The sequence below is a fragment of the Festucalex cinctus genome, chromosome 1 (genome assembly GCF_051991245.1).
Source record: "Festucalex cinctus isolate MCC-2025b chromosome 1, RoL_Fcin_1.0, whole genome shotgun sequence".
In the NCBI taxonomy this organism is placed as follows: domain Eukaryota; kingdom Metazoa; phylum Chordata; class Actinopteri; order Syngnathiformes; family Syngnathidae; genus Festucalex; species Festucalex cinctus.
Genome location: NC_135411.1, coordinates 46,743,680 through 46,757,759, shown reverse-complemented (window position 1 = coordinate 46,757,759; position 14,080 = coordinate 46,743,680). Strand labels below are relative to the sequence as shown.

The window sequence follows — 14,080 nt, the reverse complement described above, 5'->3', positions numbered from 1 at the left end:
AACTGGACATAAGACAGGGTGTTACCACAGCAACAGTGCATTATGAGGGAGATATACAGCCATTCCTTGCCTTGCTCTGCTTTGTGGTCGCATGGCCAGTTAGGTGGCCGTTGTGACTAGTCGTCTGAAGTTGACTCGGACCTGTGCTTGAAGCAGAAGGTCGGGAAGGCGGGGGGAGATACAGCATGACCATATTTGTTGATACAAATTTTCTCAATTGCATTGCGTAGTTTCAGATGACGTAAATTGACTCAACATATAGCTGCAAACTATTTTACCGTGACAAAATTTGTCTGCAATAAAAACAGATCAATTACTTTATATTTGCCTACTTTAAAAGAAAGTGAAAAACTAGAATGTAGAATGGGAGCCTAGTAGATGATTAGGTATTGTAAACAGACATGGACCATTGATTGTAATGAGGTTTTAAAAAAGAAAAAAAAAAAATAAAAAAAAGTGATTTCACACCCATCATTCTTCTTAATATATGCCAGCATTTATAGATTGATAGAAATAGATAGCCTACATCCATCCATTTTCTTAACTGCTTCCTTTTCACAAGGGTCGCGGGGGTGCTGGAGCCTATCCCAGCCGGCTTCGGGCAGAAGGCGCGGTAGACCCTGAACTGGTTGCCAGCCAATCGCAGGGCACAAGAAAGCCTACAGTGTGTAGATACATTACTTTAAGGGTGAAAAAATGTTTTGTTTAGTTGTTTTTTTTGGTCTAAATTTAGCCTTTTTAACAATAAAATCCCCATTATTTTTCTTTAAGCTAATTAATACTTTTCAAAAATGTGATCAATTATTTGTCGCATAGTGTGTAAATGATATAAACAACTTGAATATATAAAAACAAAGGTTGTCACTGAGTAAATGCAAACTTTATATTGTAGCTGAGTTCATTTTAGTTTCGTGGCTGCCAGCTTTATGTTAATGTAACCACATAATCAGCATGGACTCTTCAATAATAAGAAACTGTGTGTGTCTTGAAAGCTGATTGTTTCCCGGAATTAAAAACAAGCACACTTGCATTTCACAGATGGTGGAATGACAGCGGTTTTGCTTTGAGTGCTTCTCTGTGGGAGGAGGAAACATGTGCTGATACATGGTGTGTCATGTTCACAGCTGGTTGTTCACAAAGCATTTACGGGCATTGTTGCTTCTGTCATGCTCAGAGGAACATGATAAGCTATAATTTAGCTCGTGTGTGTGGGTTTAATTCACCAGACGCAGGTCAAGCCACCTGGTACCTACTAAGCCAAGGCCCTATTTGCTACTGAGACAGAAATAAGAAATTCATTGTAAACTACAGATTTCTGTATGAATTTGTGTGAATTCTGAAAGACTAAGCTGAAATGCTGTAGCATTAATTAATGTTGAAATGCAAAAGTGGTGGTAATGAGAATAGCATTAATGGTTTGAATCAATTGAAAAATGTGGAAGCAGCGGGTCAGTATGTAAACCATCTACAGTGATTTAGGAATGTTGCGGAAAGAACGAAATACTAAAAAAGATTTTGAAGATTAATGCATACTAAGGAAGATTAATTAAACTTAATGCTTTGAATTGGTTGAATAAGTAGATAATTATGCAAACGCTGGTCATCTTAGAAACAAATCTTTCAATTCAGTGGGATACCTAGTTTGTTGTTGTTTTCCTTAACATGAAAAAGCTGCCTTGCCATTGGTCCAGAGTATTCAAGGGCCATCCTGGACTCTGCATGCAGTGAACACGTCAGACATTGGTGAATGTCATGCATAAGCAAGACACAAGATGCTGCATCCAAAGTCCTATATTAGTGTTGGAAATAATGGTATCGGCATGTTACTTGTTAGTACTCGCCGATGCCGGTACCAATATTTTTATATCGTATCGGTGCTTCTCCCGATACCAGCATCGGTATCGGAACAACACTAATTTTTATCCACCCGTACTCTGCTGTCTGTGACTTTGCAAGGTCACACAATGTTTTGTCATCAGCCTGGCAGACAGACAGCAACACACAGTTGGAAATAGTCTTGGTGTGATGTCAGAGAGGAAATTCCTGTTGGAGAGAGTCCTTTCCCTTTGTGCGCCGCCATCAGTGACCTGGAGTTAAGTTCAGAGGAATTCTAAAGTGTGTCTGTGTGTGTTTTTAAGAGAGGCCAGTTATTACGCACACAGTGACACGCCTGTTGTTTTGGCAAAGAAAGATTTACCAGTGATCAGACATTCCCTCGTTCTTTTGTAACAGATTGTTACATGCTCGTGACAAACCAAACCAAGGTTTTCTTTTTCTTTTTTTGTAGCATTAGATAAATGAGGCTGGAGTGATGTTTTGCTGTTGTAGTGAACAGGTCCTTGGAGCAGAGACTAATGGTCTGATTTTGCCCGTAGGATCGCAAGCTGCTGGCAACGGCGCAGCAGTTGCTTCAGGACAGTAAGATGAAGATCGAGTTCATCAGGATGCAGATCCTCAAGGCAAGCCAGGCCAATGAGTTGAACTTTGAGAACAATGATGTGATTGGTAAGACATGCTTTGTACGAAATGATTCAAGTTCTAACAGTAAAAAAAACAACAACAAAAAAACGTAACAGTTCTCCGTTGTCCACCAGACAAGGCCATCATCAGCCCTTTGGACCTTCGGGTGGAGGAGCTGTGTCACCATGCCAGGATAGAGTCTGCGGTGGCCGAGGGAGCCAAGAATGTTATGAAACTCCTGGGCACAGGAAAAGTCACAGAGAAGAGAGCACATTTAGAGGTACAACATGCCGTAATAACGTCCAGCTCATCAATAATTCAAAGTCGATTATGTACGGCAAAGCTAAACAATGTTCCTGATCCCCCCCCCCCCTCCTATACATGGGACATTTCTGTCTACTCTTACCTGATTTATCAACAGACTGCATCCTCCCTCTCCTTCATTTCAGGCCCAGGCGCGCTTTAATGAATCCAGCCAAAAGCTGGACCTCCTTCGCTACTCCTTGGAGCAGCGCCTCAGCGAGCTGCCTAAGAACCACCCACGCAACAGCAGCATCGTGGAAGAGCTGTCACTCCTATCCACGCCAGTCCTCAGCCCACGGTCCAGCATCATCGCCACGCAGAACCAGTACAGCACGGTGACCAAGCCCGCCGCGCTTACAGGTACTAGAGGACATGATTCGGATTCAAGCATGTTTTGCTTTTTGGATGTTTGAGGCATCTGCCGAATATGATCTGCTCCAGTGGTTCGGAAATGTACTTATCTGTTGTCTGTCCAGGCAACACATAAATAAATGTTTGAAAGCAAATAGATAGAAGAACAGCAAAAGAAAAAATGCAAATGTTTTGTGATTATAAGTTAAATAGAACTGAGCTATACTTAATCCATGAGCTGTACTTTTTAATGAATTATATTTATTAACAATAATAGTTTAATAATTTTAAAAAATCAACTCATTCACTCTCAGCCATTTTCATTGAAACAACCTGCTTCCCTCCGGGTTGTTTTACTGGATTTTGACTGCTTTTGCAAGGTCCACAGAAGATTGTGTTCTATTGCTATAAAAACATGGAACCTATGAAAAGAAAGAATAGAGTCTCTTTTTTCGTCAAGAAAAAAAAAGTATATTTGGATTGGTTTCCGTTTTTCAGCAAATAGCATTAGAATATAGCTAAGTTTAATTTATTCACAAAACTGTTGAAAACACTGGGAAAAAGAGGTTGTTGCAACATGGCCCTGGCTGATCTCTTATACTCTGCTGCCACCTGCTGGCCATTTGTAATAACTACTAGGGCTGGGAATCTTTGACTGTCTCACGATTCGATTCGATTACGATTTTTGGGTCTACGATTCGATTCAGAATAGATTTTTGATTCTTGATTCAAACGATTTTCGATTCAAAATTATTTGATTGACAAATGATTTCTGCTTCAATTTACAGATATGCACAACATTGTCATGAGCTACTCCAGTCTGCTTTGCAAGACAAAATGAAAAATAGAGACATTAGTGTCTTTTTTTTTTTTCGATTTTTTTTGGCACACCCCTAATAACTACCATTGCTTTAAGCGACTTCTTCATGTCAGAAGCTGCATCAAAGCCTTCTGTATGCTCTAGCATAAAAAAAAAACTTGAAAAAACGTCTAAATACGGATTTGGGTTTGAATGAGTTAATTCATACCCGTCCCAAGTAGTGTTAATTGACACAACTACCTCGGTGCACCTCATGGTACAGTAGTACCTCAGAGTCTGAAGTTAATTCGTTCCTGTGGTGTTGAAAGTACAAATTTTTCAACCTCCCAAACATTTTTCCCATAGGAAATAATATAAATGCAATTAATCTTTTCCCAAGCTCCAAAAGCAGAAAATTCATATTTTAATTTATATTTATGTAAACATATACACCCAGTACAGTATTTAAGCAATAAAAATCCCTTACGTTTTTTGTTGTGGTTTGATGGCATCAGTGGATGAAAAATACTATGCTAATGCATGCTTTAGTTTAGTGCTGAGTTGCTGTATTTTACATTGGGTATATTGTTATATAAGGGGTCCTTGTGCGCTGTCAGGCATGTTGAATAGCTAAGGGGCGTCCTTGTGCCGGTTTTTACAGAAGTAGTCACAGTAGTTACAACGGCGCCATAATCTCCTACCTCAATCCACTGTAGTTCGTACCACTGTACGTTTTTCTTTGCTGCCACTGGCACTATTGTCTTTCCTTGGACCCATGTTGAAGAAAATTGAAGAAATCAAAATGAACTCGCGAATGGACGGAGCACCTCCTGACTGGAAATGAGCAGCTCTTCGTCTCGACAACCACGATTCGAGCACTCGGCATTGCTCGGCTTCACTCGGCTACCGGTTCAAGACATGTTCGGCTTTGCTTGGGTGTTCGAGCTCCAAGAATGGGGCCACACTTTGAGGCATTTTTTTAACTCAAATTTTTGGTTGGAGTCGGATTTGTACGAGTTCTGAGACCGAAGTTCCACTGTATTTTTAATTGTATTTGACCAAGAGAACTGCTTGTAACTGTATTACTGAACAACTATGACAAAGGTTACGTGCTATTTCATTTCATTTTTTTTCTTTTCACATTTATCTCCTTCCACTACCAGGCACCTTAGATGTCAGGCTTATGGGCTGTCAAGACCTGCTGGAAAATGTCCCTGGCCGCTCCAAAGCCGCCTCTGTCCCACTGCCTGGCTGGAGCCCCAGTGAAACACGCTCATCCTTCATAAGCAGAGCCAACCGAAACCGCAGCGTGAGTTCGCGGAACATGACCAAAAGCGAGGAGCTCTCGAGTAAGTCTGAAAGACAATAATACGTACTGATGACAGGAATTACAGTGGTTTGCTGACTTATGGGTGCCCCTACTAAGTTACGAGCTGTTGGTTTGTTTGGCTGTTTTGTGATCCACATATGCCACCACTTGACAAAAAAAAAAAAAAAAAGAAAAGAAAAGAGCGATTTATTTACTGTAACATGATAGATTTGTTATTTTGGATGTCAATGTTGTTGACATTAGAGATTACATCTGGGGTGTATTTCTCAAAGCAGGTTAAAAAAACTGTGAGATTAACCCTGAACGAGTTGACATACCCTCCGATAGGAAACTGCGTTTTCGGTTCCAGTCCAGCTAATTCCAGTGAGTGATATCAACGCTGAGTAGTCTCACCTGGACTTAAAAAGACCACCTCAATAGAGGCCCGATTTGCGATTCTATGGCAACGGGGAAGCCGAGCGCGGTGCCGCCCTCTGCTTCCGCATTGCTTTTTTATTTATTTTTTTGCCCCTTTCAACCGAAAATCTTAACGCGGTCATATGTCAAATTTGAACATGTCTTTATTAAAAAAAAAAAAAAAAAAAAGTGCAACATCGTAGCGGCTCCCCATAGAGGAAGTTGGCGTGGGTAAACATTGCTGCTCCGGTGAATGTATAAATTTAAATATATAGTCCTTTGCAATCACAGTATTACAGGGGAAACCTGTTGAATGATAGCTCATTAATTCATTTCATTTAGGTGCAATCCTGCGAGGGAGAAGCGCACTTGTTTTAAGATGAAATATATAAACATTATTCAAATGGGTATGAGGAAAAAAAATGGAGCGCAATACTGCTCCGATTTGAGCGCATATGACTACGTCTGGTCAATCATGTTGCAAATGTAAGGACGGATTAAGTTGTGCATGTAGATGATGGACTGTGATGTGAAACGGTACCGCTCAAAAAGGAAACTGTGCGGAAATGCCAGATATACGCGGTCTGATAACATTCTCGCAACAAATATTTAACTCCTTGCGCAATAAAGCGGCACCTTCATCAATAGGTTCATTGTCAAAAAGACATGCCATGTTCATGACAAAAGTGGACTTTACGCTATAGACTACAGGCGTATTTACGCAGCGGACTGAATGAATGAGGAAATGAATTGTTGTGAGTGGCTGAAAGGAGGCGGGGACAGGGATAAACTTTTAAAAGCAAGTAATCAATAAAGTAACTGTTACTTTTTCAAGGTAACTGTGGCAATACTGCTAATTAATAAATAAATGTTTGTATTATAAATAAAGATTTGTCTACAAACTATCAACATAAGGTGCCATCTTTTGAGATCATAGTAAAGCTGTGTTCTCAAAAAGAAATAAACAAAATTGTAAATAAAGTTTTCAAGTGATTGACAGGTGATTCCTAGATGGCATATGACAAGTTGGATCAAACCATTCTGGTATGGGGGAGATGCTGAGATTGAATAGCTCATAAGTCAAGGTACCACTGTAATTGAGGACATCAAGCAAAGCCAGTGTTTGTGAGTTGTGTGTGTGTTTCCTCAGATGAGATTAGTGCAGTTTTGAAGTTGGACAACACGGTTGTTGGCCAAACCAGCTGGAGGCCGGTCAGCAACCAGGCCTGGGACCACAAGTTTACGTTGGAGCTGGACCGGGTAACAAACATACACACACATACACGGAAGCTGTTGGAACGCGATTTCACCTGTTGCCATCCCCTTGTAGTCCCGCGAGCTGGAGATCTCTGTATACTGGCGTGACTGGCGCTCACTTTGCGCCGTCAAGTTCCTGCGTCTTGAGGACTTCCTGGACAACCAGCGTCATGGCATGTGTTTGTACCTGGAGCCACAGGGCATGCTGTTTGCCGAGGTCGGTGCGAGCATGTTCAGAATCGTTCTCAACTCTATTTGTAAGCCTTGCGTGGTCCAAGGTGCAAATTTATACACGTGCTAAACCCTTGATCATGTGTCTTGTTTAGGTCACCTTTTTTAATCCCGTCATCGAGAGACGACCAAAGTTGCAAAGACAAAAGAAGATTTTCTCCAAGCAGCAAGGTGAGCAGGCCAAGTTTCACCATCCAAAAACATGTCGGATTTCACTCATTGAATCGTGTTCCTCTTTCTACAACGCCAGGAAAGACTTTCCTGCGAGCCCCTCAGATGAACATCAACATCGCCACGTGGGGCCGTCTGGTTAGAAGAGCCATTCCCACTGTGAGCACCAACTCCTTCAGTCCGCAGGCAGCTGAGACCGGGTCCGGCAGCATCCCGGGTTCGCCCGCGCACAGCAGGCAAGCCAAGTTCACCACGTTTCACATCAACCCGACATGAGCTTCGTTTGTCAACTGCATCCTTTCCACAGCGACCCACTGGTGACCAAGCTGGACTTTGACAGAGAGCAAACACCAGGACCCAAGTTTTACCCAGTGCCCGACAGCCTACGAGAACCACCGGAGCAGCACATGTTGCCTGACAAGGAGGAAGTGCAGGTATTGAAAGAAGACACCGTGGTTCATTATTGTTTTGAGAAATGGAACAAATATGTTCCTAGTTTGTCTATTGTGACCTTTTGTAGCCTTATGTAGTACTGATTTCATCTCGTGTTCAGCCTTTGGGTCCCTCCCTGCAGGACGCACTGGCCTCATTCGACTTCCTGAACAAGCGGAACAGCGTGGCGGTGAAGCCCGACGTGGACCTGGTGGCGGAGACGGAGCTTCAGCATCCGGACCTGGAGCTCACCGCCTTCCCCAAAGATGCAGAGATAAGGTAGACCTAGAACTTGTCGTCTTGGGAAAACAATCCAGCATGACATTCAAGTTGACTCTGAATGGAGTTGAATTTAGAAGGGTGTGGCAGTCAAACTATTGTGTTCAATATAGCAGCTGGGAGGCCTTCTGGTAACCGTTTCTCAATTTTCAAAAGTCTCAGTTGTGACATCCATAGTTGTGAATGGTTGTCATTACGTGCCCTGTGATTGGCTGGCAACTGTTCCAGCTATAGATCATCCTAATGAGGACAAACAATATGGAAAATATACAGTATGTATCCAAACTTGCAACTGTCATTATTGGTTTTGCTCTGTGACCCATTTGTCACACTGGTGTATCAACAGCACACCCTGGCTTTCACTGTTAGGGTTGGTTTTTTTGTTTTTTTTTGTTTTTGTTTTTTTTGTTTGTTTTGTTTTGTTTTGTTTTTTTGCGTGTGTAAGCTTGTTTACCTGCCAGTTGAGTAGAAGCACTAAAGCCAATCTGTGGCAGGGTTTTTACTTTCTGCGCCTGGATTCCCCGACCCTGAACATGACACATGTCATAATGCACACTAGACAGGGCCAATAACCGGTTTGAGGATTTACCATAGTTTTCAAAAGTCAATGTTTCAATAACTAGCTCTTCTTACAGAGTTGCATAAACGAGCCCATTTAGAGTTAAGTGACAGCGAGTGCATGTGGAGTCATACACGAACAGGATGCTTATTGTCATTAAAATAAATAAATTAATTAATAAGTGTACATGTGTAGGTGCAAGCGTGTCCCCAAGGACAACATGAGTAACTGGCGTCTGTTCTAAAAATAGCTCACCAGTGATGGGACACTGCAACTTGCTAAGAAGAATTCAAACACAAGAAAGCATGTCAATGTTTGTTTATTTAAACTTAGCATGCTACATATATTTGTCTAGTTATTATTTATATTTATTATATACAATAGTTTCTGTATTTTGTTTAAAAATGAAAAATAGTGTTGAGTGGGGGGAAAAAAGGACATTTTAGAGATGTCATTTTAATCCTGTGATACCATGACACTGCAATATTTTTGCTCTCGGTTGTCATCCCATCAAAATCTAATATCGGCTCATGCCTAATGCACGCGCAAATGTGTTTTTCAGGGAAGAAGAGCAGTTTCACTTTAGTCTCAAAGACTTCAAATGTGTTGCAGTCCTTGGACGCGGCCACTTTGGAAAGGTCAGTTTTATGTCATTTCCTTTAAAGAATGTTTGTCTGGACTGAATTACATTTAGTCCCCATCAACTAAGCATCACCAGTTCTTTGGTTGCATCTTGTGACTCATAGAGGGCAAATTTTTAAGCAGCACTAAAATAAGTAACCAACATTTCTTCTTCTTCTCTTGGAATGTGTCGTCCTCAGAAGTATTTGAAGCGGTAACATAATGGCAACCGAGTGAAATGAGTCTTCTACAGCTTGTCTGAGGCCTTTCTTATATTTTGCAGGTGTTGTTAGCCGAGTATAAAAGCACAGGCGAAATGTTCGCCATCAAAGCTCTGAAGAAAGGCGACATTGTGGCTCGTGATGAAGTCGACAGGTAACAGACAAAAGCTCGACTTTGGCAAATGTCAGCATAAACGGCTGACCTCATCGTCGTCTTCTCCTTCCAGTCTGATGTGCGAGAAGCGCATCTTTGAGACGGTCAACAGCGTGCGCCACCCTTTCCTGGTCAACTTGTTTGCGTGCTTCCAGACGCAGGAGCATGTGTGTTTTGTCATGGAGTACGCGGCGGGTGGCGATCTGATGATGCATATCCACGCCGACGTCTTTTCTGAGCCACGGGCCATGTAAGTGTGGAAGAAGGAGAGACACAACCCTCTTAGTGTTATTTCTAGTGTTATTGGTAGGGCCCGACCGATTAATGCCTTCCGACATTGGCCAAAACAATCAGCCAATTGGGCCAAATGGATGATTATTTTCCCTTCAAAGTTATCATCGGAGAAAACCAAAGTTTCTGACGGTGTGAAAGTACCCTGAATGCACCATTTTGTTTGCGTAGCATTAGCAACTAGCAAGTGTGTAGCATATGTTATTCTGTTGTCCCAATGTGTCCTTTAAGCTGTTTAATGACACCCCAGTTGGAGTTAACTGTAAAACCAAAGACACGCCAATAAGAATCGCGTCCACTGTATATTTAAATACAAAACATGCTTCGTTTTTGAAACGTCACTAGCCTCGTGCTAAAATAAAAGCAAAGGGAGGATCCCATTCAAATGCTAACAGAAAGTTAGCATCAACTTCGGGAGTGTTTTTTCCTTCAAATAATGAATATCCACACCCAAATGCTGTGGGAAAACATACCCACAGGTGAAGTAACACTACGCAAAGGCACAAATTCTTCCCAATGGGTGAAAAAGTAGTTATTTTAACAAAATTCAATCGGAGTCCAGTCCAAGTAACTTTCTTCTATACCAGTGGTGTCCAAACTACGGCCCGGGGGCCATTTGCGGCCCGTCCATTTTTCAGTGGCCCGCGGCATATGCTAAAATTGGCATTTGACTTGGTTAAAATAAATTAACAAAAACAAAAAATGTTTGGAGATGGTCAAAGTAAGAAGGGAGGGTGTCGAAATACACAGGTGCCATTAAAGGTTATTTTAGTTAGCTAAAACTAATGGAAAAAACTAACTAAAATTCAAAAAACAATTTTGTTCACGAAATAAAATAAAAATGAAAATGCTTTTTAAAAAAATGATAACTAACTAAAAATTACATTTTATCTTTTCCATACTAACTAAAACTATAATTATAGCAAAAATGTCCTTTGTATTAGTCTTTGGTAATTAATTTAATGCATAAGCCTTTGGGGATGATTTTAAATGTGACTTTTAGTTTTATTTTGATATAAACCGGAATAATGACATCTGAAAGTATGTCACACAGAAGTGACGTCATCTAGCAGCAGCTAATAGAAAAGCACCAAAAGATGACGTCGCTCCCATGCTGTTTTTTAAACAAGTAATACACATTTAAAAAAACAAAACAAAACCTAATACTAATACTGAAACTAACTAACTAAAACTAACAGAACCACCCTGAAAACAAATAAAAAATAACTAAAATGAAAAATTCTAAAGCTATAATAACCCTACTGCCATATTACAAATAAAATGGTTTATATACTGCAGCATTTTTCTAAATATGCAAGAGCACAAATAAATTATTTGTACAATTTTTAGGACTAAACACAATTTCATTTCATAACATGACGTGGCCCTTGCATCCTTCTGATTTTCTGTATGTGGCCCTCAAATGAAAAAGTTTGGACACCCCTGTTCTATACTCACTTTAAGTGTGTACAGCAAGGATGCACAGCACCACACTGCCCTCAAGAGGCCAAAACGCACAGGAACAGTCAGTATTTGTTTTTTTCTTTTTTCTTTTTTAGTTGCTATTATTTGTTTATTCTATTCTTATTTCACTTTCTTACTGTTTTAGTTTGTCATTGTCCTTCCAAGTTATATTTAAAGTTGATATTTCAAGCATTCAAAGACTTTCTTTTCTCAAAATTCAAGGATGCAGACATACAAGGATTTTTTGTTTTTTTTGTTTTTTTGTCTCAACACATTTCCACACAACATGGCACGAAATACAGGGTCGGGCAAAATGATATGACACATTTGTAGGTTTAATAAAAGACAAATAAAGTAAAGAAACAAAAAAGTGGTTTTATTTTTGAAAAGTAAGTACGTATAATGCCATTTGTTTTTCATATAATGCCTTTTTGTTTTGTTTCTGTATAGTGCCATAATTTTTTGTTTCTTTTTCAGTTGATACCATGAATTGGACTGGTGAACACGCTTTGATCGCGCTTTGATCGCGCTCAAAATAAAATCTGTAATTGCAACACAATGAGAGTTCCGTTTGCTCTTCAAACTTGGTCGACATGATCCCGTAGCATCCCGTAACACCATCTTGTTATGGTTTACCAGCTTCAGAGCTACTGGATCTGCATTGAAACGAAAATCAATAACGGATCCCATTTGACTGATTCAATTTTCAAAACCTAATCAAACAGAATATGTACTTTTCGAAAATAAAAGCACTTTTTTGTTTCTTTACTTTATTTGTCTTTTATTAAACCTACAAATGTGTCAGATTATTTTGCCTGACCTTGTACGATCACTGAGGTCACAGGTTAGCACAATAAGGCCCAAGATTTGTGAACATAACAACACAAGATAAAAATACATAAAAGAAAAGGTTCATGATTTACAGTAGTTTGAAACAAGTAACAATGGTTTTATTATAATAACCTTGTATACTTCATGAAAATGTGTTGATAAGGTCATATTATTGGCCTTGCCATTCAAAGCAGACACTCGCCATAACGAAAGTTTGTGTGTAAGTGACACCCATTGAAAAGGAATTGGGTGGGGCGAAGATAATTCTATGCACTAAATATATATTTTTAAATAATCAGCAGATTAATCGGTAATGAGTATTTTTTTTATGCCAAAAATCGCTATTGGCATCTGCCTCAAACAACGCATATCGGTCAGGCCTAGTTATTGGAAACCCTCGAGATGTTCCCTCCCCCGCCTCCAGACAACAAATGAATGGTAATGTTCAATATAACCATATTTGGGCATAGAGGATTACTTCATGCTTGATCGTTTGACAGGTACTTCTGAGTTTCATAATTAGTCCCCATTGGATAGGATTTAACTGACTGATTTTTGGGGGGGGTTTTCAGATTTTATGCTGCCTGCGTGGTGTTGGGATTGCAGTATTTACATGACCACAAGATTGTGTACAGGTGAGCCCTTTGACGGATATACCGTAAATGTAGTTGCGCTATCACGTTTTAGGTGTTAAAATAAATAAATAAATAAATATAAACATAAATGTTTTTTTGTTTGGCAGAGACTTGAAGCTGGACAACCTGCTCTTGGATACGGAAGGTTATGTGAAGATTGCTGACTTTGGCCTTTGCAAAGAAGGTGAAATTAACTGAATACAACGGGCTCTTTCAGTAATGTCCTAATATGCCACAGGATGGCGCCAAAGCCCCGACTAAATAGGAAAATGAGTCAATGTCAAAAGTCAATTCCGTTTTTTTTGTCCTCAGGAATGGGCTTCAGGGACAGAACCAGCACGTTCTGCGGAACGCCAGAGTTTTTGGCCCCCGAAGTCTTGACTGAAACGTCGTACACCCGCGCCGTGGACTGGTGGGGGCTGGGCGTGCTCATTTTCGAGATGCTGGTGGGCGAGGTGAGTTGTGAGGTCGCTCACCCCTCTCACATGACTTGGGCGGCGTCTTAAAGGCTGTTTTCGCTTTCAGTCGCCGTTCCCCGGCGACGACGAGGAGGAGGTGTTTGACAGCATCGTCAACGATGAAGTCCGCTACCCGAGATTCCTCTCCACCGAAGCCATCTCCATCATGAGGAGGGTATGTTGGGAGACAAACCCGTGGACACATGGGGGTTGGATCTGCACACCCCGTTCAAAATTCAGTGTGACGTAAACATATCATTATACGAGGTGTGTCAAAATGAATGTGTTAATTTAAGGTTCCTTTAACGCCAATATTTTTTATTTTTTTTATTTTTTAACCACAATTAATGACCGCCCCTTGCTTGGAAGGCCTGTACAGTCTTCCCTCGCTATAACGCGGTTCACTTTTCGCGGTCTCGCTGTATCGCGGATTTTTTTTTAAGTGCAATTTTGCATATTTTTTTACAGTAATATACCCATTTTATAAAAATTATGAAGGTTTGAACATTGTCAATGTTTGAACAAGAGAGAAATGTGAGAACATGTAAATGCCTCAATGAGAAAAGTGTATAAATTGTGCGGTCGGGGATTTTAGAGCCTTAAAACATTTATAAGAGTTGTAAAACATAAAGCTAACTACTTCGCGGATTTCATTTATTGCGGGTATTTTTTGGAACCTAACCCCAGCGGAAAACGAGGGAACACTGTACTGGGGGAATTCCAGTCACAACGCAGCAGACACGTCCACGTCAACATTTAGCAGTAATAAATGAAATAATAATGCATATATTTGGGGAGGACTAGGGACGTAACGATATCCAAACGTCACGATATGAA

The 14,080-nt window shown here is 40.5% G+C and overlaps 1 protein-coding gene across 7 annotated transcripts in view; it reads left to right on the top strand.

Annotated features, from left to right (window-relative positions):
• pkn2a (protein kinase N2a) overlaps nt 1-14,080 on the top strand; it is a 53,633-nt gene that overhangs the window by 35,342 nt on the left and 4,211 nt on the right. For 4 of the 7 annotated variants that reach the window (XM_077538121.1, XM_077538154.1, XM_077538137.1 and 1 more), the window contains 17 exons: nt 2,376-2,505; nt 2,595-2,740; nt 2,910-3,123; nt 5,077-5,262; nt 6,790-6,899; nt 6,970-7,113; nt 7,223-7,298; nt 7,378-7,534; nt 7,606-7,732; nt 7,852-8,009; nt 9,131-9,206; nt 9,473-9,564; nt 9,638-9,814; nt 12,723-12,785; nt 12,893-12,969; nt 13,098-13,240; nt 13,311-13,418. In XM_077538121.1, coding sequence (XP_077394247.1) covers nt 2,376-2,505; nt 2,595-2,740; nt 2,910-3,123; nt 5,077-5,262; nt 6,790-6,899; nt 6,970-7,113; nt 7,223-7,298; nt 7,378-7,534; nt 7,606-7,732; nt 7,852-8,009; nt 9,131-9,206; nt 9,473-9,564; nt 9,638-9,814; nt 12,723-12,785; nt 12,893-12,969; nt 13,098-13,240; nt 13,311-13,418 — 2,184 coding nt within the window. Of the gene's footprint in view, nt 665-2,375; nt 2,506-2,594; nt 2,741-2,909; nt 3,124-5,076; nt 5,263-6,789; nt 6,900-6,969; nt 7,114-7,222; nt 7,299-7,377; nt 7,535-7,605; nt 7,733-7,851; nt 8,010-9,130; nt 9,207-9,472; nt 9,565-9,637; nt 9,815-12,722; nt 12,786-12,892; nt 12,970-13,097; nt 13,241-13,310; nt 13,419-14,080 lie in introns of all 7 variants that reach the window. The other 3 variants (XM_077538129.1, XM_077538145.1, XM_077538174.1) reach the window with 2 other exon arrangements.